We start from the raw sequence: 26,861 nt of genomic DNA on the forward strand, positions 1-26,861 counted from the left end.
GACTGCTGGAGCTCAGTTCAATTTGACTGCACCAGCTGTTAAAATATAAAGTAGGTTCCCAGTCCTGTGCAAAAACCTCTTACAAGCATGACACAGCTTCTGAGAGCAGAGGCAGCAACCCTCAGCGTGGTAGACAGGGCCTCTTTCTGTTTCATTTCTAAAACTGTGTCCTGACCCCCTGCCTGATTAGACCATTTTTCTGCATAAATAAGGAACAAATCTGGCTGCCCTTCTGTGCTCTGAGCCCAATGTCCCACCCATGGAGGTAGGACTGATTGATTGATTGTCAAAGAAGGGTGTTACCTCTCTGGGTGGCAACCCTCTCCATTTCTCCTGTGCGACTCCACAGCTAAGAATACACAAGGCATCGTCCCTGGACAGTAGAAATTAAGTCTGATCTGGCCTGGAGTTTAAACCTCTCAGCTATATGAGGGTAGAAATGGAGTTTTGAACTCCCAGACCAGAAATTAAAGTTTTTTAAGGAGATAGTGTGTGTGTGTGTGTGTTAATTCCAATGATGTAAATGAATGTGAAAGAAATATATTTTCCAGAGAGATGGACATGTGCCCTAGGACACTCCCCTTAGTAAAGTGCTTTAGTTACTAACCTCATTCAGGTTACTTCTTGCCTGCTCTTCACCTAACTTCTTTATTCCTAGTCTGGAAACCTCAAGACCCCTTGCATGCTCCCATTATCTGTTATCATGTTTTCATTGCTTAAATATGAGAGAACTGTTTTATACCTTTGTTTTCCTTCATGAAAATGATGTAGCAATTGCATATCCTGTAGTTTCAGATCCTGCCATCATTTCCCTGATCAATTTAACCAATAATAATAGGCCTATTTTTATCCATAACTATCTATGACTATGATTAAGGTTGTCAGAATACAGTGCTTATAAATTTATTAATTTCATATATCATGCTCAACAGTCAAGTCTAATCTTCCTTTTAACATAATATTTACAGGTTATAATGACTGGCGAGAATTCTGTGGCTTACCAAAACTGGAAACTCAGACTGACCTGAATACAGTAATAACCAATCAGAATGTCACTGAAAAAATCATGGAATTATACCATAATCCAAGCAATATTGATGTTTGGCTTGGTGGTCTGGTAGAAGACTTTCTTCCAGGTGCTAGAACTGGTCCCCTGTTTGCGTGTATAATTGGAAAGCAAATGAAAGCACTAAGGGATGGTGATCGGTGAGTTTATTCATGCTATTGAATGATTTGTGTAATATGCAGAATCAACGGAGATTTTACAGATACATGAGAACACTTCCCAGAACACAGGACAACATGATACTTAAACAGGCTTTAAACAAACTATTGCCTGTCACTTGTACGTTTTCAGCTTTGCTTCTTCAATTTTCTTGGGTGAGCTTTTACTTATTCTTCTTTGATCTGTATATAATTTCAATTCCAGATGATATGGAGATTGTTTCTGTGGTATTGAGATGCCCAACTTTGCACTCCTGGTGGAAATACAAGGTGCCACCAGTAGTTAATTGTGCCAGGGACAGCTAACGTTTGTGTGGATGGATGTAGTTCTGTGCAGGCTTTAGCTAATCCAGTCCCTGAGGGCTACAGCGGGCTCAGGGTCCTTAACTGCAAGAACCTCAAAATTTTCCATGACAACCACAGCAAATCAGAAGGGATAGGCAGAGAGCTGTAATTCAGGCTTCCTAGAGGGGATAATAAAAACACCATGTACCTAGTCTTATGTGAACTGGGACTGCAGAGTGCTCCCAGAACTGCCTCATTGGACATAGCATGGTATGTCCTTTCACCCAACGCGGCACAACCACCACCAGGGTCTTGTGCCAGTTCAATCCGCTGCACCAGGAAGGCAGAAGAAATGCAGCTTCAGGTCACAAAGGGGTGCAAGATGCAGTTTATGTCTTCCTTCTGCTCCTGAATTAATTATAAAACCAGCCTTTTTTTCATTTCTGTCATGTACTTGTGGCAGTAATTTTGAATCTCATGAGAAGACTAATTTTAAACTGCTCGTACCGTGCTAGCAATGGTGGTTTAAGTACATCTGGTCCTTACGCTCACCTTTAAGCTCCTCTCATAAGTCACTGTTGTGGAAAGAAACCATTATGTAAATAAGCATCCGAGGTAGAATTTAAATCTGAACTTTAAAAAATGTTAATTAATTAGCTCACAGGAAAAAGCGATGTTAATCATAAAGGTGGTGTCTTATTAGCACAAACTGTATAGAAAACAAACATTCCACTCAGTGGTGTTAAAAACATGGTTGAAAATCTTCTGAATAGGCATACTTGACCCTATCTGGGGAAGGATAATTTATCAAGGCCCTTCCAGCCTTGTTTCCATGATTCAGTGCTTTAAAATACTTCTTATTATTCAGTGTCTTATGATACTACTAGCCTTAATTAAACTTAAGCATAATGAAACATTAACTTCAAATTGAGAAAAAGAGAGTTCTAATAATAAAAGAATTTCCCAAGTTTCTGCCACAAAGTTTGTGTCAGCTAACTCAAACGTGAAATAGTATTGTCATTAATACTATGATAAGGAAGTACCTATGAGAAGTTAGAAGTACATAAAAACGTTATAGTTGTCACAGAGTAAGTACAAGAATGGAAAAGTCTAACAGTCATTGCAACACCTTGTCAGACAGAGTACTGGGTAGTGTCTATATCTGCACTAGTAAGACTACATGCTTACTAGATACCCTAATTGACACGTCAGTAAGTAAGGATTTCAAAACATCTCCTCTAACATATTTGTTTAAGTTCAGAAATCATGTCTAAGTGGAATTTTTTCACTGACTGTTCTCCATCCTGATAGCCTTAAAATTTTTTGTCAGTAATCTGACAGAACACAAAGGGTTTTCTTTTTCCAATGTACTAAATTCGGGCACTGTCTTAATCTCAGACAAATCGCCTGGAACAAACTGTTTCTGTTCCACTGGCCTTGACTTAATTTTTCCATCTCTTCCTACTCTGAATCCTTCTGTGATCTCAGGGTTTGATTTAAGATTTAAATGCAGGTTATTGAGATTTAAACGCAGGGTAATGGAAACTAGCTGTCAGTCACTGAGGAGAACTGCTCTGGAGCTGACCCGACCCACAGCGGAGCCACAGATCTTGGTGCACTGGGGGTTTTCCTGAGGTGGGGAAATCCTGGGGCAGCGGAGAGACACACGTCAGGATGGTGGGCACTCATCTGAGAGCAAAGGCTGCAGCTCCAGCTGGGGGGTCTGCACCATCTACACCAGCGGTGGCCATGCACCAGATGGAGCTGCTGAAGGGAGAGGCTGCAGTGCAGATCTCAGACTGCAGAAGGTTCCTGGACCTTTCTCCTGGGGCAGGGATAGGCACAGACCTGCCTGCAAAAGGTGGGCCCAGGTGGAGGACCTCCTGCAGCAGGTGGGTGAGCTGCAGGAGGGGATGACGAGGCTGCGTAGCATCAGGGAGGCTGAGAAGGAGGTAGACAGCTGGTTCCAAGCACAGTCTGCAGTGGACCGACAGCCCACAGCCTAACAACCAAAAACTCCCCAATCAGCACACAGAGAAGGGAGGTGGGCCAGTAAGACAGAAGAATGGAAGCTTGCGATGGTAAGGACCAGCAGGAGGAGAGAATTCCCCTTGAAACCTTGCAGAACCGCATCACTACTCTGCAGAGTGAAGAGGAAAGACCAGTTACATCAGGAGAGACACTGGAGCTGTGTAAGGCAGCCCGAGCTGCTCCCCCTATAACAACCAGTGCAACTAAGAAAAGGTGATGGGTGACAGTAGTAGGTGATTCTCTTCTGAGAGGTACGGAGGCACCCGTTTGCTGACCTGACACACTCTCTAGAGAGGTGTGCTGCTCACTGGGGGCTCATATTGGGGATGTCACCAAGACATTAACAACCCTTGTACCGCCTGCTGAGTATTATCCACTGCTGTTGTTTCACATGAGCACCAGTGATACAGCCAGGAGTATCAAGAAGGATTACAGAGCCTGGGAGTGGTGGTAAGGGACTCTGGAGCACAGGTAGTTTTTTTAGCAATCCTCCTGGTCAAAGGGAAGGGGTTTGAAAGGAGCAGTCGAATCTGTTGAGTTAACAAATGGTTACAGGACTGGTGCCACAGTCGGTGGCATAGCTGGTGCCAGCTATAGATGCCCAGGGCCTGGAAAAGGATCACAGGTCAGCAGGAGAGCACCTGGAGTGCAGCACAAAGGAATTCCAGCCAATCCAGCCAGTAAGTCAGCTTCATCGGGGGGTCCAACTTAAATGCCTCTATGCAAACGCACATACCATGAGGAATAAACAAGAGGAGTTAGAGACATGCGCACACCTGTAGGGCTATGATCTTATTGGCGTCACAGAGACATGGTGGGATGACCTTTACGACTGGAGTGTTGGAATGGAGGAATACAGGCTTTTGGGGAAGGACAGGCAAGGGAGACGAGGAGGGGGTGTCACCCTTTATGTCAATGACCAGCTGGAGTGCATGGAGCTCTGTCTGGGGACAGATGAGCAGCTGACTGAGAGCTTATGGGTGAGGATTAAAGGGAAGGCAGGGACAGGTGACATTACAGTGGGGGTCTGCAACAGACCACCAGACCAGGGAGACCAAGGCCCTCTATAGACAGATAGGAGCAGTCTCAGGTTCACAAGCCCTGGCCCTCATGGGGGACCTCAGCCATCCCTATATCTGTTGGGACGGACAACACAGCAGGACATAAGCAATCCAGGAGGTTCCTGGAATGCATTGATGATAACTTCCTTCTCCAAGCGATAGAGGAGCCAAAAAGGAGAAGTTGTTCTCACTTTGTTCTCACCAACAATGATGGTGATGGGAGGGTGGGGCAGAATGTGAAGCTCAAGGGTAGCCTTGGCTGCAGTGACCGTGAAATGGAGTTCAAGATCCTTAGGGCAGCAAGGAGGCTGCACAGCAAGCTCACTATCCTGGACTTCAGCAGAGCAGGCTTTGGCCTCTTCAGGGACCTGCTTGGAGAGTACCATGGGATAAAACCCTGTAGGGAAGAGGAGCCCAAGAAAGCTGGCTAATATTCAAGGATCACCTCCTCCAAGCTCAGGAGCAACGCATCCCAGCAAAGAGGAAGTCATGAGGCCTCTATGGATGAACAAGGAGCACCTGGAGAAACTCAGACTCAGAAAGGAAGTCTACAGAGGGTGGAAGCCTGGGAGTAATTCAGAGAAATTGTCTGAGCAGCCAGGGATCAGGTTAGGAAAGCTAAAGCCCTGATGGAATTACATCTGGCCAAGGATGCCAAGGGCAACAAGAAAAGCTTCTATAGACATGTCAGTGATAAAAGGAAGACTACAGAAAATGTAGGCCCTCTCTGGAAGGAAACAGGAGACCACTTTACCAGGGATATGGGGAAGGCTGAGGTACTCAATGACTTTTTTGCCTCAGTGTTCATCAGCTATACAGTGGGCTCTAGCCACGCTGCCCAAGTCGCAGAAGGCAAAGACAGGGAATGCGAGAATTAAGAACTTCCCACTGTGGGAGAAGATCATATTCAAGACCATCTGAAGAACCTGAAAGTGCACAAATCCATGGGACCTGATGAGTTGCATTTGTGGGTGCTGAGGGAACTGGTGAATGAAGTTGCTAAACCACTATACATCATATTTGAAAAGCTGTGGCAGTCTGGTGAAGTTCCCACCGACTGGAAAAGGGGAAACATAACACCCATTTTTAAAAAGGGAAAAAAACAAAACCCAGGGAACTACAGGACAGTCAGTCTCCCCTCCATGCCTGGCAAGATCATGTAGCATATCCTTCTGGAAACTCTGCTTGGGCACATGGAACACAAGGAGGTGATCAGTGACAGACAACATGGCTTCACTAAGGGCAAATCATGCCTGCACCGATTTGGTGGTCTTCTATGACAGGGTTACATTGGTGGATTGGTGCATTGGTGGATAAGAGGAGAGAAACTGACATCATCTGCCTGGACTGGTGCAAAGCATTTGACGCTGTCCTGCACAACATCTTGGCCTCTAAATTGAAGAGACCTGGATTTGACGGATGGACCACTTGGTGGATAAGGAATTGGCTGCATGGTTGCACTCAAAGAGTTGTGGTTAATGGCTCGATGTCCAAGTGGCGACCAGTGACAAGTGGCGTTCCTCAGGGGTCAGTACTGGCACTGGTGCTGTTTAACATCCTTCTTGGTGACATCGACAGTGGGACTGAGTCCACCCTCCGTAAGTTTGCTGACAAAAAACAAGTTCTGTGGTATGGTTGACACCCTGGAGGGAAGGGATATCATCCAGAGGGACCTGGACAGGCTGGGCAGAGAACAGATTGAGCGTAGCTCTGAAGAGAAGGTCTTGGGGCTGCTGGTGGATGAGAAGCTCAACATGGGCCAGCAATGTTCACTCACAGCCCAGAAAGCCAACCTCATCCTGGGCTGCATCAAAATAAGTGTGGCCAGCAGGTAGAGGGAGATGATTCTACTCCCCTACTCCGCACTCGTGAGACCCCACCTGGAGTACTGTGTTCAGCTCTGGAGTCCTCAGCACAGGAAAGACATGGACCTGTTGGAGCAAGTCCAGAGCAGGGTCACAAAAATTATCAGAGGGCTGGAGCACCTCTCCTATGAGGACAGGATGAGAGAGTTGGGGTTGTTCAGCCTGGAGAAGAGAAGGCTCTGGGGACACCTTATACCAGCCTTCCAGTATCTGAAGGGGGCCTACAGGAAAGATGGAGAGAGACTCTTTATGAGGGAGTGTTGAGGGGTAACTGTTTTAAACTGAAAGTGGATAGATTTTGATTAGATATTAGGAAGAAATTTTTTACTGTGAGGGTGCTGAGACACTGGAACTTGTTACCCAGGGAAGCTGTTGAGGCCCCATCCCTGGAGGTGTTCAAGGCCAGGTTGGGTGGGGCTTTATGTAACCTGCTGTAGTGGGAGGTGTCCCTGCCCATGGCAGGGGGATTGGAACTAGATAATCTTTAAGGTCCCTTCCAAACCAAACCATTCTATGATTCTATGATTCTATGATTTGCAATAGTTGAGCAAAAATTCTGAAGGTGACTTTGTAATTCTTTGTCTATGGGGCTTGTGGCTCTTTTTTTTTTTTTTTCTTTTTTTCCTTTTCTTTCTTTCTTTTTTAAATCTAACTCTCTAAAATTCACCTGTAAAATTTTGGTCACCTAATACAGACCTGTTGGAGCAACCTTTGTTAGAGTAAAAACCTATCTGCTGGGTAGATTAAAAAATAATTTTCTTCTCAAGCCTTCTCAGCAGTGTAGATAAAACTGAATTTTGTGATGAAAGTAGAGTAGGTTTTAACGTACCTGAAAGGGAAATGACAGGTGTAGGAGAGCTGAGTGGAACAAAGTTTCCGATGGCTTTGGTAATGGGAAGGGTCATGTGAACAGTCAGTGAGATTTCAGGATGCTCTGAGAAGTTTGGGAAGAGTGTGCAGGTGAGGGCTAGGAGGAAGGCATCTTTATTTTTTTCTGTGTCCAGCCCCTCCTTCTTTCCTGCATTTCTTGTCGCAGTGCTGCTGGGGTGTGGGATGTTCACTCCATCCCTGGTCCTGTGGATTGCCTCCTCCTCCAATAAAGGCTAAGTGGGACAGGTTTATCCCCAACTTTTCCTGCTGTAGGTAACTATTTGCCTGTAAATAAAGACAGTTTTCCAAAATTTGTTGGAACGGGTCCAGCAGAGGGCCACAAAGATGATCAGAGGGCTGGAGCACCTGTACTATGAGGACAGGCTGAGAGAGCTGGGGTTGTTCAGCCTGGAGAAGAGAAGGCTCCAGGGAGACCTTATAGCAGCCTTCCAGTACCTAAAGGGGGCCTACAGGAAAGATGGGGAGGGGCTCTTTGTTAGGGAGTGTTATGATAGTAAACGGGGTAACGGCCTCAAATTGAAAGAGGGTAGATTTAGATTGGATATCAGGAAAAAATTCTTTACTGTAAGGACAATGAGGCACTGGAACAGGTTGCCCGGGGAAGCTATGGATGCCCCATCCCTGGAAGTGTTCAAGGCCAGGCTGGATGAGGCTTTAAACAGCCTGGTCTAGTGGGAGGTGTCCCTGCCCATGGCAGGGGGGTTGGAACAAGGTGATCTTCAAGGTCCCTTCCAACCTAAACCATTCTGTGATTCTGTGAAAATTTCACATGCACTTACCTTACTTAACCAGTACACTCCTGCTGTCAGCAGAGTCCAATTTGCCCTGAGAAGTTCCCCCCAGGGCACATTAGCAGCCCTCATGTTCCCCAGAACACAAACAGGACTATCACACTTCTTGTTTTCATGGTACCATTTCAGGGGGCTCATAAAAAACCTAACACCTGCACACATGCCAAACTTGCACAGGGTACACAGTCAACATTACGGTTCCCTTCGATGAGAAAAATGTAAACACAAAACCCACAGACTTTTCGAGAAACCCCAGCCTTGTTCCCCAAGTATGATGAATGCCCAAGTCCTTTGTTAAACCTGAGGTTAATTTGTACCTTGTGATCATATCCATACTCTACTGCTAGCAGTCCTAGCACACGTTACCACAAATCCTGCCTAGCATTTGGGAAAATCTGAATTGTTCCACAGGGAACTATCTTAGAAGTTTAGCAGTGCTTAACGCTGTTTAATGTACTAATGCTATGAATCTCTCCAGAAATTTTTTTTGCCATTCATGACATGTCTTTATGTACAAAATGTTTATACTTTTTTCTTTCCCTTTCTTTTTATCTTTAAACACATATGTATGTGTGTATGCACACATATATAAAATATATATAATTTAAATAAATACACCTTTGTAGCACCAACTGGTTTTTGTGTTCTGCCACCACACTCCTGATCTGACAAAATGGAAAAAGCAATTCCTCTCTGTTCCAGCTGGTCCTCTTAGCTTACCTTTTTGTATGATCAAAAAGCACAATTACTGTCTTACAATTTTCTGCTATAATTGAACTGCATATCTACAGCTTTCTTAGGAAAGGAAAAACTCCATATTAAACAGAGGAGCATTCAGCTATACCTTGTTTTCATAGCAACCATTCAGTAATGACAAGCAGAATTCAAAAGCTATGGTATAAGAAAATCTATTATGGCTACTCCTGTAATCCTCCTGTAATTTATGCTTAAAACAATTTATGAGTGCACACTGAATGCTGGTGTGCGTAAGATTAAGCATCCAGTTCAAAGAAATTAGCTCCAAGTATTTTCTCAGGATTGTAACTTGTTTTGTGGCCCTGTATCGTCAATGAAATGCAATTCTGCAAATGTGAATAATTAATAAACAGCTGACTTTAACACATCATCCAAGTTGACCAGTATTTCAAACTCACACTAGTCTTTTCTTGACTTTCAAGTTGGGTATGTAAGTCTTCAGATCGTGGTGTTTACTTTTATTATGGTTGTATGCACTGACGTTTTGCTATTATTCTTATTTTTGGTCTTTTACGTAGGGTCCTGTGAAAGTAAGGATAATCAGCTCTTTGAGTTTGACCTTTTCAAAATTTTTCTGTCAATCTTTCCAGATTTTGGTGGGAAAACAATAATGTTTTCACAGAAGCTCAAAAGCAGGAACTCAAAAAACACTCATTGTCCCGCGTGATTTGTGACAACACAGGGATTTCTGAAGTGCCAGCAGATGCCTTCCAACTTGCGAAGTATCCACAGGACTTTAAGCATTGTGACAATATACCTGGGATGAATTTAGAAGCTTGGCAAGAATTCTACCAGGAAGGTAATCTGGTAATTACCAGTCTTTTCTGATGAGAGGAGAGAGTAATCAGCAGTTAAGAGCCCTGACCTTGATTGTGGCGGGTCTTGAGTTACTGGTCGGATGCAGATCTTCAGTGTTTCTACCACTTAGAAATGCGATATAGGTCTTTCTCTCCTTCTTTCTCAACTTCTTCTGTAAAAAAGATAGTGTTTGCCAAATTCACTCTGATAACATCAATGGCTTGTGAGATATCCAGACATTATGGCAATTGGGGCAGGAGTTCTCAGACAGATAGAAAATATTGACTAAGAACTCTGCAGCAAATGCTGTTAGAAGATAACGCTAATTTTTCAAGGTTTAAAAGTCAAACCTGAGGTATTCCGTATAAATTCTTGTCCAGAAATGAACAATTTAATTCTTGATCACCTTAAAACTTGTGAGCAATTTCACTGAAGTTAGTTTAGAGCAGTAATGGAGAATAATGTTTCAAGGGTAAGGTGGTAATTTTTTAAGAGCTTGTATTTAAGAGTTTTTTATTTGTAGAGGAAATATGTGGAACACCAAAGAGTGTGGAAAATGGTGATTTTGTATACTGTTCAGAATTTGGAAAATCTACAGTGACTTATTCATGTGAATATGGATTTCAATTACAAGGAGAAGAGCAATTAACCTGCACAAGCAAAGGATGGAACTTTGAGGCTCCTGTTTGTATAGGTATCCATTTTTTTGTTGTTGTTTCTGAATATTCTAAAAGCTAAAGTCCAGCACAAGCTCATCAGAAGTGAACTCCCTCCCATGCTCTCTTGTAGTCAACATTCTGGGTTCGTAGGTACAATAACACGATAACGTGAAACTCTCCTTGATCCAGAATTGCTATCTCAATCTTTACCCATCCCGATTCAGCAATCAGGGTGATGACAGGAAAATGTCACTAAAAATTAGCTAATTAAGCAAAAATAAGTCAATTAACTACCAGTAGGAAAAAGCAGCAAATCAGAATTATACATTGCTTCCTCCTACATTTAACATAACAGCAAGACAGTTGTCATTTTCCTAGCATTGTTTCAATGGGTGCTCCAGATACAAAATGAGCTCAGCGCCAGTAGTTCATGTATCACCCTAATAAGTTAAGCAAAAGTGACAAAGAAGAAAATACTGTGGAGTGAATAAGTGAAATTAAGCAAATTAATTATCACTTCAGTTCCAACCTCCTTTCCCCAAATAGTTGTGAAAAGGTTTGCCAGAAGTGAATTACTTCTTCGGGTACAAAAGTAGAGCAGGTGAAAAATCAGTAAAAAGATATTGGTTTTGACATTTCACGCACATTTTCAGGGGAATACTTTTCTGTTATTTTAATCATTCTTTTATCTTCTCTCTTATTTTTGCCTTATTTTTACTGTTGAATAGAATAGGATAGGAAGAAAGAGAATGGGGCAAATATTTCATTACAAGACCTTCGCTCTTGAAGGAAGGATGAATTCTCTCTGTTGGGATTTCAAATGTGTATGTTTATAATGGTGTGTGTATATACTTTTTTTATATATATATATATATATACACACATACTCAAACTGCTCAGCTTTATAATAACATGAGAGAAAATGAAACCTGAAAAGGCCGTATTTAGGAATATATTATGGATGGTGGTAAATTAATTTGAATGCAAGTGCTGCAGCTGATCCGCAATAAAGTCTGCTTATCAGTATTTCTCTGACAGCAGAATAGAAAGCTATTCATTCTAATTGTATACCTGGTATGGGAAAAGTCAAATGAAATTTGCAGCTCTTTCCTTTATTCAAATCCTATTTATCCACTGAATTCCACCCACATAAATACCATATAAAGGAATAAAGCTGTTAAATGAATTATAATAAAATCTTTTCAATAGATTAATGTTCTGGCAGCAAACTGAATAAATAAGTTATATGAATGAATGATTCCTTGTCCTAGTTTCTTTTAATATGTTCGGTAATGTAAACAAAAGATTGTATATCTGCTATAGGAAAACAAGCTGCTGCATATATTAAATAAGCAATGCCTTTATTAAAAGAAAACCATCAAAACCCACTTATGCAGATGCTACTTGAGTTTTACAGTAGAAAGTACTTTGTTCCATGCATGGCTGTGCAATGTGTTCTCATTCTTTTAAATGTTCAGCAAATTAGGAATAAGTCAAGCAATATAATGAGGAGGATAGAGCTTAGCATTTCTGCAGATGGTTTCAAAATTATATGCTGCTCTGGAAAAGACAGAGTGGCCTGCTGGCAAAAGCATAAGAATCTGAGAGCTGTTAATTCCTGCTTACTAACTTTGGCTTTGACAGAAATCATTTCTATTGATTCAGGAAGTCATTTAGTGCTAGACTATGCTACCTTCCTTTATATTAAGTGTTATCTTACTCTTGATAGATAACTCTGTTTACTTTGCTTTAATAAAGTGCTTCTCTCTTTCAGTAGTAGGATAGACTGGCAAGAACTGACTTGCGCTATTTGGTGATGGAAAAAAAGAGTTAGGTAGTTAACAGATTCATGACTATGGATCTACAAAAGCTGAAATAACATATTTTAATTACAGTGCAGGCAAAACCAGTGCAGGTTTTCCTGCCCAGATGATGATGAAGCCAGTGGGAGTTAACCCAAAACATAGTCTTGAGGGAGTAATACTTACTCAGGAATCTTCATCCTGAACAACAGATTAGTTTCCTGCTTATGAGAGTTAGTGTTTCTTAAGGTTTCTGAAGTTTAAGATTATTCCTTGCATGGTTAGTCTTTTGACTGTCTCAGTTGATGGCTAGCTTTGGACACAGCTACTGCTTTGTATTAAAATTTAAGAGACGATCAGGCTTGATCCTATTTCCAATGAGAGAATTCCCTAAATGGTCTGAGCAACAGTGCTAAACTAAGTCATTCCTACAGGGTCAGTTTCTAATACTGATCAAAAAGAGCTATTAAGACTGAAGTAGCAGATCAAACATTGTGGTAGGGTAGGGAAAGAAAGAACAGGAATATAACCAAAAAGGGAAGACACTGAAGGCTCAGCTACTTGCCCATACATGGGCTAGCAGTGCTTCCCAGGACCATGGGTCAGAGGCATTGAACAATCTGGCAAATACTACACAGAACTAATGGGAAACTATCTAAACCAGTGCTGGACACCTATCTGTAGGCAACTGAATCAAGTCCTGCAAGTAAATATTACACAGAAAGAAGAAAGATGCAGAAATACGGAAAAGACTCCATTCTTTCCCTCATTGAGTACTTTCTTTTCTGCACAGTACGCTGACCCCCATTTCACCACCTAATCAGAATGTGAGAGTGAAAGGTCTTGATTGGACTCAGGAACAATATGTTTATGTACCTTTTCCAATGGATAATTTTTCATCTGCTCATTATTCTGCCAGGATATTGTCATTTTACAGAACTAATATGGCATCTAGAAACAACCAGTGATATCACAAATAACTGTTACAAATTTTATATCCAAAGCTCACCTGAATCCTTGGCTCCTCAAAATCATGGCTAGAAGTGTATAGAATTGTGTCAGTGTTATTATTTTCACTACCTCTACAGAGCATAGTATGGAAAAAGTTTATAGGGGAACACAAGTCTTAGAACATAAACGCAAGCGAGAAGAGCTCTCAAGTTTAGAGTCTGTATTTTTGAAAATTCAACCAATTGCCATTTGTAGCTTTTGGTGAATTACCAAAACAATGTTTTCTTTTTTTCCTCATTTCCAGCTTAAAACCAAACAAGCAAAAAAATCAAATCAAAACAAAAAACTCCCAACTTCATGCTTTAAATAGTAACAATGAGGATCTTTGACAGTATCTATGTGTCACTGAAAGTGTACAATACCTTTCATTTATGAATACTTGCAGAAAGTGTGTATGAGAAGTTATTAATCCCTCTCTGTAATTTGTAATGGTTATTGATCAGTGTGTATTCATTTTGCAGACATCAATGAATGTGAAAATCAAATTAATCCTCCATGCTCTCCCTCTGCTAAATGCATTAACACTAAAGGCAGCTACAAATGTCTCTGTACTGATCCTTACAAGCTGGCAGAAGATGGAAGAACATGCATTGGTAATGCCTGTGAACCTCCTGTCTATTAAAAATTTCTCTGTTCTGTTTTACAATGCTGTAAATATCATAAAATTGAGATTTATTGAATAGCTGTTAACATACGTAAAAAACCTCTACACAGTCACGAACATAAAGATGCGGTCAGATTCTGTAAAGAAAATGAAGGTATTGAAAAAATAATACAGATACAGAAGTAAGCTTTTCATTTTCCATTCCTACCATATATAAATGGCTAAGTATATCCTGACAGTGCATATGAAGGGGGGGATCAAATCTGTCTCAGTTTTTCCTAGTTGGTATCGAAATTCAGCATCTGAATCTCAAATAAGTTCCACCTATTATGCTCCAAAACTGTTAACCCTTTTAGGGCTTTTATAAATTATGCATTTTCTTGTTTTTCAGCTTTACAGCATACATGGAAGCTGTATTGGTTCTCAAGGTTTAGGTGGGGCGTATGAGTGTAGTTGCCTACTGATGCTGAGTTCTGGGGAAAGAGTGCCTAGATCTGCCAAAAGCTCCACAAAAACCTGCAATCCAAACTCAAGTGGATAGATATCTACTTTGTAACTGTGCCCAAGGGAAGCACAGAAAGTTTAGAGTGCTCAAACCTTGCATATTCAGTGCTGTATGCTGTGCAATCACGAGTAGACTGAATCTCACTGATGGCACATTTCTTATTTCCCGTTTCAGCAAATACCTTGATTATGACACATGGCATTGTACTGTCCCTTATTATTAATTGCACAAAGAAAACACAGGATGAAAATTCCCCAGGAAAAAAAAAAACTACCTTCTTGCAAACAAACAGATGTCTTCAATGATATGATGTACATCCAGTCAGTTTTCCAGTTGTAGTTCAGGACCACATGAGCATATTCCTTGAGTGAGACCTCATCCCTCAAATGAAACCTTAAGTGAGATGACCAAAGGTCCAGGATCGAAGGGCAGTGGGAGACTACACTAACATAGCAGCACTTGACATCACTCTGGGCAGGCACACCAACAGAAGTACCTTCTCAACAGTGAATGTTGCCAGAAGGACATACGTCTCTCTCACTGTAGCAAATGCAAATCCTCAGGGTCAAGTCCTCCTGGGATAAAACTAAAAAGGAATGGTGTTAGTCATTCAGAGTTTCATCCTTTAAAATATCAGAAAAATAGAAAAAAAACACCTACCTTATTTGTAGGTGTTTCTTATCTTTATTTACAGTTTATTCCTTTACCCATTCAACCATGGTCACATTTATTTACCGCTCTAAATCCAGAGACAAAAACCTACCTTCAGATTAGTTTAAAGAGATCAGTTCACTGGTATTGAGTGCAAAAAAGACAGATTATTGGAGGACACTGCACTGGCACAAATGTAAGGCAGCTCCAAATATAAGGTGAATTTTGTATTTCAAGGGAGGGAACAGAAAGTGCTTACAACCAGTGCTACTGTGCCAAGTGATCATTACCCCAGACCAAATCAAATGTGCTTTTCAGAGCTTCATTGGCTTTCTGACAACTCAAGAAAATGGGTGCAAGTACAGCCACCCAGGCCACTGGTGAATATCTGGCATATAAGTTTAGCACCTTCCTTCAAACCTCAATGGCTAGAGGAGTTTGTCATCTCCATGGACTCATCCTTGCGTGTTATGCTAAGGTTTGCTTTGTTGGATCTCTGGAGTCAGTCATAACAGTTTCTGCTATGTGACACACATTGCTTCCTCTTCCAGTTTAAAGCTATGGAAGAAAGTGTCCATTGACAAATGACTGGCAAAATTTGGCAAGTGATTACCTGAGTCTCTTGCATTCTCTTATAGAAATAATGAGCCTTGCTTTACAGTATCTCTGCCATAAATGCATTTTAAACTGGTCAATTTGAAATTGTGGCATTAATCAGTCAACAACTCTTTAAGCCACCACAGAGTGTCAGCCATTACATATTAGTTATAATTCATACTGACAAAGTTTTAAAAGACATCATCCCTCTTCTTAGATTCAAAGATGTAATTGCAGCTAATCTTTACCTCAGTATTGGTCCACTGGGAGCCCCTAAGCTAAGGATCACGGGCAAGGGGCAATGTTTGAACATGAAACCTTCTAAAAAAGTGGTGTCCAAGGCATACATACTAAGAAATTAAAGCTAAGCCCAAGTTTCAGTGTTATCATCATGTGAACTGTAACCCAGATGTGCATTCATGGGGAACAGCCAGGAGGAATGAGAAGTCTGTGTGCAGTTACAAGGCTATGACCTCACTGGGATCACAGAAACATGGTGGGATAGCTCACATAGCTTGAATGCCAGGATGGATGGATACAGGCTCTTTAGGAAGGAAAAGCTAGAAAGTGACAAGGGGGGCATGTTGCATTTTTTGTGAGAGAGCAACATGAGTTCATGGGGCTCTGCCTTGGGATGGGTCAGAACTCAGTGGATCATTTATAGGTCAGGATTAGAGGGCAGAGCAATAAGGTTGCTGTTGTAGTGGGTATGTGCTATGGACTTCCTCATCAGGAAGAAGAAGTAGGTGAGGCCTTCTTCAAACAACTGGAAGACATCTCAAGTTCACAGGCCCTGCGAACAGTTCATGAGGAACTTTAATCACACTTTAACCTGGAAAGACAACACAGAAGAGCACAAGCAGTCTAGGAGATTTCTGGAGAGCATTGACAGCTTCCTGACACAGATGATCAAAAAGACAACAATGAAAGGTGCTATGGGGGACCTGGTACTTACAAATGGAGTCAGAGAATGGTTGAGGTTTTAAGGGAACTCTGGAGGTCGTCTTGCCCGATCTCTCTGTTCAAGCAGGGCCACCTAAAGCCAGTTGCCCAGGACCATGTCCAGATGGCTTTTGAATATCTCCAAGAATGGAGACTTCACAACTTCTCTGGGCAAAGTGCACCAGTGCTCAGTTACCCCAAGTAACAAAGTGTTTCCTGACTCTCAGATGACGCTTCCTGTGTTTCAGTTTGTGCCCATTGCTTCTTGTCCTGTCACTGGACACTACTGAAAAAGTGCCTGGGTCTGTCCTTTTTGCACCTGCCCTTCAGATATACATTGATAAGTTTCCCCCTGAACCTTCTCTTCTCAAGGCTAAGCAGTCCCAGCTCTCTCAGCCTTTCCTCACAGGAGAGATGCTCTAGACTCTTATCATCTTTGTGGTGCTTCACTGGACTGTCTCCAGTATATCCATGTCTCTCTTACACTGAGAAGCCCAGAACTGGGCACAGCACTCCACATCATGGAAGGCTCCTTTTGAGATCAACTAGTCAAACCTCTCTGTTTAAGCATGATCAGCTACAGCAGGTTGCCCAGGACTGTATCCTGTCTGGTTTTGAACATCTCCAGGAATGGAGACTCCACAGCCTCTCTGGGAAAACTGTTCCAATGTTTGACCACCTTCACAGTAAAAAAGTATTTTTTGCGTTTCATGTTTTTAGTTTGTGCCCAATGCCTCTTTTCCTGTCAGTGGGCACTACTGAGAAGAGAGTCTGTCTCTCTCATCTTAATGTAAGCAGTTAATTAGCTACTTGATAGTAGATGCTCCCAAAAATATTTGTGTTAACAAGTGAAAGGAGAATGTTACCAACGGTCAACTGTGTTGTACTTTATTTAGTTTCCATATTAAAAAAATGTATGACAAATTTATATAACAACTTTTCCGTGTTTTTACTTCAGCTGATAAAATAAGCTTTTATCAAGGTCAGTGGGTGGCTTGGTTTGTTGGTCTGTTGTTTTATGCATTTTTAAGGACATCATTCATAAGGCCCAGCTAATTTCACTGCATATTTAGAATGAGGTTTTGAGCCGTGGTAGAAAAGGCAGTGCAACAGTTTTCTAAACCAACACATTGATTATAATAAATGAGCAGCTGAAATTTAGCAGTAATACGAAATTGGGGATCTGCAGTATAGAGTGATTGGAAATTATGAGACCACTTCATATTATTATGAGCATTTCAATCTTCAAAACTAAAGTGCTCTTAAAATTTTGAAGAGCTCTAGTAATGCTAACTATTCAATACCGCAAATCTATATAACCTTCAATCCTGCTTTTATTGATGGAATTCATCAGTAGGCTCAAGGCTTTCTTTTCTAAGGTTGGATAATGTTTTTGACTCAGATGGAAACTTGTATAGGGTAACTTTATTCAGGATGTTTCGTTGAGTTGCCTCAAATCAAAGTTGCTCAGTCCTTACCACTTGGGTCATGGTTTGTATAAGTGTTAGAAATTAAAAAAAAAATTAACATAAGAGTTCCAACTTTCCATCTGTGCATGCAAGAATCATGAGAAAAAGCTGTCATGTTGACCAACAGTGAAGGTATTTAAAATGTGTACATTTTGCTTCCCAGATGAAGTAGGCTAAAACTAATCATTTATGAAGGCTTAGCCAATGGGCAGAAACTTTTTAGGTTCAAGTATGTCATGTGATTAAATAATTACACGTTCCTACCCTCAGGACAATGGAAATAAACTTGCTTTTAGAAATCTTATTTTCTTTGATGTGATCTCAAATTAAAAAGGAATTTAGATGTACTTAGCCACAATTTGTAAAAAAAAAATCAACAAATATAAAAGACATTAAAATCTTGAAAAAGCTGTATTAAAAATACTTTCAACCAGCAAATTAGCATGTGCTTACAGGATTGATGGATGAAAATTATCTAAAGTGCTCATGGGAAACTTCTATCTAATTCAATGATTAATACAGTTCAGACTTTACTTTTTAAATTGCATGACAATTCCATGAAAAATCTATCCAGTGTGTTACATTTCTGAAACTTTAATGGGACCTTTGAGTGCCACTACAAGAATACATTATGCATTAAAGGGATAAGAGCCTATCGTGTGAGTGCCCTCAGTCTTCCTCCTGTCCATGTTGTGGTCAAAAATGAACAACATTGAGCTCTTATTTGGCAAATGGAATATTTAATTCTATCATTAAAGGTGTCAAAATGTAGTCCAAAGGAATTAACATTAACAAGCTGATATGTTTAAAATTAAAGACCAGTATAAGTAAGTGTGAAGAAGTCTCATATTTATTTCTGCAGTCTTGGCGAGCAGGTTAATATTACCTCGAATGCTGCATACTGCAAACTGGGAAGAAATTCATTCATGTTACCATGCTGTTTCCCACAGTGCTAACACCTGTTTCAACATAAATATTTATATATATTCAGCCCCTCTCTTACTTTTTAAAGATATGAAATCCAACTCGCTAGGAAGTGAAATTATTTCATTTGCAAGTTCTCCCTTTTAGTCTGCATTAGTCTCAATATTCTGGAACTTGCTCTGGAAAAACTTGGTTTTCTTCCTACTCAGTTTAATTCAACTGTTGCTAATAATTGGTCAACTGCTGATATTGCATTTACTGTTGTTACTTCAGTAGCTTTCCTCTTGTGCTTTTGTGACAACTTCTAGCTTTAAGATTATACCATATCCATTTTTCTCATCAGATTATTGATGAATTTTAATATTACAACTTGAGAACTGACCATAAATCTTTACCAATAGCCAGTTTAACCAGTTTGTATGGTGTATATGAAAAAAAAAAAAATCCAAACAATTTTGCTCCCATTGGCTTGATCAGGTTGGTTAATCCCAAATAACTTGAGAGAAGATGCAGAGCCAGCCACATTTCAGGTTTCTCTACAATACTCCAATAACAGGTCTCTGAAAGACCAAATGAACTGAATATTAAGAGGCAGTTTCCTCTCTACTACTGAAATAAGATGTAGCTGACAAGAAATAAGGACATTATCAGTGTAAATCTGAATGAAAATGAGGCATTTTGATTCATCTGGCTAAAAAAAAAAAAAAAAGAGAGTGATGGTGAGAGCCTGTAGTCTGTTGTTCTACGTATGGACTTTATGGTTTCTTGTGAATATGTGATTCAAATGCTCTGTTTTGGGAAAAGGTGCTCACAAATAGTTTCAATCAACTGATGTTTAATTACCTAGCCTATTTGAAATCTCTGAAAAAATTGTCAACAACAGTGGCGGTATGTTGGTGTGCACGCTCCAACCTTTCATTTCTCTCACTCTAAATATCTGTCTTAGAAAAGTAGTATATAAGTAACCCAGATGTTAAACAGTTTTAGAATTGCATTTCATTACTATATAGCCTCATTGTAAGGAATGAAGTCCTGAAACCATAAGAAGTTTGCATTCTGCACTGAATAAAACCTGAATAAGGACTCAAGTATTTGAGACACCTCTCTCCCTCCTTTTCCATAGTAGTCGTCCAGGTTCCATGGTGATTTTTGTTTCCGCAGGTGCACCAGACACAGTGGAAGGTTTCTCCTAAGCTGACAGGCAACGGCTGCACTGTAACCCACCTGAAGTTACACTCCCAAAGCTTGCTACCAGGAAAGCGTGCCTTATTTCTACATATTCCATGCAAAGTTGAGTTTGGGCTTCCTATAAACTTCAACCACCTTGCTGTAAGCTTTGCCTTGAGGCTAGAATGTCTCTTTTCCTTCCTTGTTGTTTGACATTACCACAAACATGGATGAAATGGGCAAAGTCAGCAGACACTTGGCCACACCTCATGTTTCCTCAGCAAGAATGCTCTCTGACATGGAGCATGCAAGCCCAGTAGCCGCTCTTGCCAAAAAGTAATCTAGAGAGGCAGCAAATTTTGTCACTAGCCCAATCTGAGGGCACTACTGAGCATCAGTGTCTATTTGGGCTTTGAGTTTTTTCTCGTTCCTCTACCTGTGCGAGTCCAAGGCAGAACCTGTTATCTCAACTTTTATATAAATAAAATTCATTCAGAGCCCGTGATTTCTGTATCTAATACTGATTTGTACTGGGATAGTGGCAAGAGGTCCCTGTCCAATTAGGACAAGATCTGCACCAATTCCTCATTTGATTAATTCTTTAGAGACCTTAGAGTTTAGACAGAAGATAAAAGATGTGCATATGACAAATATGATGGGTAAAATTACAAAATAATAGTAAGAAAATTGTGATCTACTTCTGTAGTACTCAGGCTCTTTGATCTTTCTAAGGAAACACGGTGCACCTTTATTTTCAAATTTTAATTATTGTATAGGCAGTATAGTTATTTATTGTGCATTTTCCCAATGGGAACTTGGAAACTGTGAGCTCTAATTTTCAAAGCTAATCTCCATAGTTAGGAAAAATAAAAGTGTGCCAGAATTTAATTTTAGTGAAAATGTTAGAATTTAATACAGTTCAACTGAGTATACATCTTAGCCTACATGAATTCCTTTTTTCAGCGTGTAGTTCTCTCTAAGCATTACTAGAAAGACCTATGTTTTAAAGTGCATTTTACTCCAGCACAGAAGAATTTAGTCTCAGGATTCCTTACAGTCATTCAACCCAAAACATTGTCATTGGCCTCCTAATTTTAATTGGCTTTAATTTTAGTTCAGAATTTTATGACAGTGACAGACTGTAACCTTTGGGTAAATGTTCTTACCTTTTTGCATGCTTTTAGTGCTATGTCAAAGCAACGTAAATCCTGAAAATGATACTTCTTTCAACTTTGCTGGAATTATAGTATTGGACAAACTTTCTTTGCTGGCCCACAAAATGCAGAATGCTGTAAGTAGTGACTCATCACAGCAGGTGCCTTAGTCTGCAAAGTCACCCGACACTCTCAGCACCGCACCCTGCAGGGGTGAGAAAACCAGCTGGTTTGAGGTGACAATAACCATGACTTTTGACACTTGTCAAAACTATAAGAAAAATGCTGCCTTTATTTGAGAAAATTTTGCTATGGGAGCCCTAGACTCCGTGCTATTCAAGTATTTAAAAAAATAATCTTTTGACAATCCGAATTTTTTATTTTCCAGTGGATGGATTCATGTCCTTGTAAATATTTAACTGAGCTGTATTCAGGTGAAGGTAGAGAGAGTAGATTGAAGCAAAAGATTACAGCTCTTCAAATTAACTGTGTGCTAAACTCAGACCACAATTTTATTCCACTAAAGACTGAGATGTGTAAAAGCAAAATGAAGTGCTTAAATTAAAGCAGAATAGGAGCTGGTTTTTACACTGTTTAGCAGCTATTATATTCTTTTCTGACATTAGATTGTTTCAATGAAAAACACTGAAACTGTATTATGATTTCTATGAGTGTTCATGGCAATTGCTTTTGGCATTTCATCATACATAAGAGAAGTTCTGTACTTTTATAGTAAGTTAAGAGCTTTGACAATGACAAAGCTATGTTACCAGTATCATCCACTTTTTAAATCTTTTGTAGGGCTTTTGGGGGAAAGCTAATGAGGAATTAACATTCTCACTATTATTCTTCCCATCCTGGCTCACAAGCTGCAAGTGACCTTGGTGTACCTCTCTTCAGAAGTCTGTCAGTCACATGATTGCATCCTATGAATAGTGAAATTCAAGATGAACCGATGATCAGACTTCCCAGGTTGGAAGGTCACCTTTATTTTAAGTGGTGCTACGTGGCACTGGAAGCATACACATCTGCCGAGCTGATGGATACCTTCCCACTCCCGAGACAGCAAACCAGTTTTGTTAGGATACAGATGGCAGCTGAAGACGCATTGCATACCCACCACTGCAGGGGCACAAATTCCACCCTGCAGGAAAGCTTTGTCACTTTATCACCATGTGCCCATTTGTACTTGATCATGCTTCTGTTTGCATCAGAAAGACAGCACGGTAGAGCGAAAAAGGCAAAAGATACTCTGGCACTTGACACAGCAGAATAGATTTGTTGTGATGGGCTTTCGGAATATCTGTCAGCCCAGGTGCTGGCACCTATGTAAATGTGAATCCCAAGTCTCTGCACATGGCATAGACAACCTCCAAGCAGACCTTGTTAACCTAGGGTTAACTCAGAGGCAAGAACTTCCAGGGAAAAAAGTCCAAACCACGGGTCTGAACTCGTGCTGAAAGGCCAGTGAGAAGCCAAAGGTGTGTGTGCTGACCATTTCCCCAGCGTGACGACTGCACTCTATCACACGGTCAGAGTTAGAGCTGTGATTTCAGACACCGTGTCTTTGCAGAGCAACATTGTCAAGCTGCCCGTGCAGCGCTTGCAAAGGGGTAGGCAGCCGGTGCTCCGTCAGGACTATCATGCTCTTCCCATTCTCCTTTTGGGTGTTTCATGCACCTGCTTTCTTATCATTTACACGGCTGCATCCTTTATTTCCACTCATGGTTTCTTAGGCTAACTATATTAATTGTAATTAATTATCACTTCGCTGCTTTGATTGTTGAACGAGATTTGGCCACAAGGGAAAGGATGAACATTATGTTTTGAAGAACACAAGGAGTGTGTCCTGGCTTGAGGTAAAACAGAACATGTTATAAGAGTCTTCTATTTCCTTTTCTTTTTGAGCTCCTAAAATGAAGAATAATTAACACTACCTCTCTTTATACAGCCAAATAACAATAAAGGTAAACAAGCATGGGGTGAGGTTAGTGCCCTACTCGGTGAGCTATAGATCAAAGGTACTGACCCATTTGTGTCATTAAAATCCCATGATCCTTTGTGTGAACGGAGAGATTTAGAGCTGTGGTTCAAAGTTTATGTATCCCGTAATGCTTCAGGGAATTTCTGATATTTTTCACGAAGATGACAAGTAACCAAGATGTCATCTGGAAAGGATTTAAAGAACACTAACTTCTTTGACAAAAACAAAATATCAGCATTTGTAACTTTTTTTCTTTTATGTTTGTTTTTTTTTTTTACCATTTTCCGTTCTGTAAGCAAATTTTTGGAAAAAAACAAAGCTCTCAGCTGCTTTAGGTCATTTTCCAGCTAGAATAGTTCTTGCGATATCCTTAGGTTTTTAACTCCGCCATGTAGAAACTTACATTGGCGATTCTGATATGCTGCAAATGGTCTCTGAATACCACGTGGGTAGGGTAGATTGTTGACCACTGCAAAAATTTGCGAGCTTTGGAGGCAGAGGTGGTGGTAAGATAGCCAAGCTGTTGCTGGCTACAAAGAGCTTGCTGACTATATCTCTGAATAGTTACTGGTGCTTACTTCTCTCCTATAAATTCAATCTTCACTTCAGCAAAAATGCAAGAAATATGACAAAGTGACAATGACAGTTACATAAGATTTTACCAGGAGGAGTTTAAATAATTGTTATATTTTAGAATGATGCTATTCATAATCATCTCTGACCTATTTTTGACGGTTTCCAAATGAATTTTCCCATTATATCTGCCTGACATATTATTCAAATAAACTCATTAAATAAAGTTATTTCTCATGGAATGAGAACAAGGCCTCACACTGTAAAATTCTGCCGTTTTCTTCCATGGAACAGAAATTCTGCCTTTGGGCCATTGCCGTGCAAAGCAGTGCGGTTCTGTTTGACCTCTTTCTGAGCTGGTGATATCTGGCTTCTATCTGGTACATATTACACTTCGACAATAAAGGGAACCTGTCTGTTTAGTTGTGATAAGTACTGTGGGAGTGTTCAAGTGAGCATATTATACAGAGTGATCTTGTGTTTTCCTCTTCTGGTATTTTACACTTGGATTATTGCAAACTCCGGTGTCAATTCTCTTTCTGTTAAACATAAAGCCTAATGATTATATATACCTTCAGTGAAAGAAGCCTGGCAACAATAGGAAGAAGAAATTTAACTAACTCATATAAGGTATGTCCCTCTCCCCACAGAAACTTTAGAAATCTTCCTGCAGCAGACATGGCCCTTGATTTCTTGCAGTTGAAGTCACACTGCATAAAAACAAAATCATAAGCAATTTGGCTTAAGATAAATGTGAAAAATTATGATATGGGAAGTTGAGGTTTTCATCACTAATGCTTATAAGAGATGCTATGAAGTTTTTCACAAATGGTATAATATCTACTCTTCTTCCAAATTTGTATTGCAATAACAGAACCAAAACTTCCATATATATATGCGTGTGTGTGTAACCTTTGAGATTTCCATGATTTAAGTTGGACAGTTCTCTTTCTATGCATCTGGTCTGCCAGTTTGCTTAGTTCACAGTTGTTGCATTCTGGCGACACAATATTGCAAGCTATGATATATTTTTACACATGTTGCTACTCCCCATACCAGATAAACATGGGGAATGGGATTTACACCACTTGATTTTAGATTTCTGCCTGTAGCTGAAGTTAGGGTCCCTTTATGGGCTTCTGGGGAAATTGGGCTCTTTTGGGATAAGGCTCTGCTGATACACTTCTTCTAACTTACTTTAGCTGTATACGTGAGGATGAAGTTAATAATCCATAAGGTCTCAGCATCACAAATGTAGACATACAAAACATAGATATCCATATTCAGCTTAATGAATTATGCCAGGGCACGGTGGGGGCTGGAGGCTCCTTGAGGTTGGCTGCAGAGGGTGGTGGAGGCTCCCCATGGCAGCAGGGCAGGGCCTGGCAACCAGGACATTTTCCACCATTCCAGCCGGGAACAGGACAGCTGGGGAGGCACCAGGACAGCCCCAGCCTCAGGCATGGAGTATCCCCCTGGGAACTGGGGACTGGGGATGGGACAAGGCTGGGCTGGGAAGTGGGCCTGCAGGCGGGGTTCATGTTCCACATCAACAGAGGATGTGGACTGTCATGGGCATTGCTGCACACCACCTGCAGCAGAGCTCAGGATGGGGACAAGCAGGGGACCTCCAGCTTAAAAGCAGATCCCAAGCAAAAGCAGTTTCAAAATGTGTGCAAATGCTAGAGCCGTATTGATATTTTATTTTTCTGTAACAAATGTGGGTTTTGTCGTTACTTTACGGAGTCGTCTTTACCTTTTCAACTTGAGGTTCCTCCCTGTTAAAATAAAGACTGCATGACATTTAACAGCTGAGACACCTCCTGTGAAATCTGTTTGTAGCTGAAGTTAATTTCTGACACATCTTAAATAGGTAGAAATTATTGTTTGAGAGAATTTGTTATTTAATTAACCTGTCACTATAAAAACCTAATAGGCAAGACTGAAATTTATTTAACAAATGATTAATTATATGTCTACAAAGTCTTTCTTCTCCTGCAGGCTCTGGAGACTGCTAGCCTGGTATGAACTAGCGGTAGGACTCTTTTACGTCACTATGTTTATAAGTAATTACAGCAGTCTTTCTTCACTAGAAAAGCTATGAATTAGTGTTTTTTTGGTTTTTAGAAAAGCAAAAAAATACGACTTCTTCAGCTTTAGCAGGGAGGAATTAGATTCTCGGAAAACTGGATATTTAGGAGCAGCAATGGGCTTAGTACTTTGAAAAGTACTACGGAGACATACATTGTTAATAAGAATTTGTGATGAGGAAGCTGAAAGATTATTAAATATGTGAAATATAATCCTTTGGTGCCACCCAGTTTAACGACATACATGGGACTGTTGAACATGTGGAAATCCGGTTCTGTTTCCCTGCTTTTGACACCCAAACTGCTTTCTTGCCTCCAGCAATATCAGATCTACTCTTTATTCCTCATATCCATCACTGACTGAACTGTATTCTTACATTCTTGTGCACATCCCAATTCTTGTTTGCAAAATCACCTAATATTCATAAAGATGCTATTCTGTTATCCATGAGGAAAAGAACAAAACAGATTTTATATATATATATTACTTTTTTTTTTTGTATATATATATATATATTTTAAACAGACTTCTGGTCTCTGCAGCAGCTCCAGTACCTTAAATGATACCTAAAACTTTAGTAATGTTAATAAAGCACAATAGGAAGAGTACTGGAACAGTAAGTTAATGCTAGCTACACCCTGGATTTACCTTTCCTCTCCTGTCCTGAATCAAGGGTCTTTTTTTCCCAGCTCTGCCCTCATTCTCCTGACTATGTTGTCTGCAGCATTCCTTCAAGTACTGCCCAAAAAAGCAAAAAAGACCTTGTTTTAAAATTGATTTCTTGAAAAGCTCTAGGCCATTCATGGGTAAGTTGTTTGTTGAATAAAGTTTGATCTCCTAATTTGTCTTTCGTACAAAACAGAAATTTATGCAACCTTTTGGAATTTCCTGTGCTTATTCCCACAGTGAAGCTATACTTACTGTTGATCATTTCTACGGAAACACTTGTTTTATTTTCTTCAGACAGTGTTTATAGAAGTACATAGGAGCCCAAGGGCTAGATCAAGTAGAGCGAACAAGCAGCCA

The 26,861-nt window shown here is 40.4% G+C and overlaps 1 protein-coding gene across 5 annotated transcripts in view; it reads left to right on the forward strand.

Annotated features, from left to right (window-relative positions):
- The window catches only part of TPO (thyroid peroxidase), a 61,580-nt gene extending 40,608 nt beyond the window's left edge, over nucleotides 1–20,972 (forward strand). The window contains exons 11-15 of one of the 5 annotated variants that reach the window (XM_054197133.1): nucleotides 969–1,206; nucleotides 9,495–9,703; nucleotides 10,226–10,396; nucleotides 13,636–13,767; nucleotides 20,028–20,972. In XM_054197133.1, the coding sequence (XP_054053108.1) occupies nucleotides 969–1,206; nucleotides 9,495–9,703; nucleotides 10,226–10,396; nucleotides 13,636–13,767; nucleotides 20,028–20,059 (782 nt within the window). In that variant the 3' untranslated portion in view covers nucleotides 20,060–20,972. Of the gene's footprint in view, nucleotides 1–968; nucleotides 1,207–9,494; nucleotides 9,704–10,225; nucleotides 10,397–13,635; nucleotides 13,768–14,169; nucleotides 17,317–20,027 lie in introns of those variants that run through there. The other 4 variants (XM_054197131.1, XM_054197132.1, XM_054197134.1 and 1 more) reach the window with 4 other exon arrangements.
- Nucleotides 20,973–26,861: the final 5,889 nt, after the last annotated feature.

This window comes from Rissa tridactyla, chromosome 3 (genome assembly GCF_028500815.1).
Source record: "Rissa tridactyla isolate bRisTri1 chromosome 3, bRisTri1.patW.cur.20221130, whole genome shotgun sequence".
Lineage (NCBI taxonomy): Eukaryota > Metazoa > Chordata > Aves > Charadriiformes > Laridae > Rissa > Rissa tridactyla.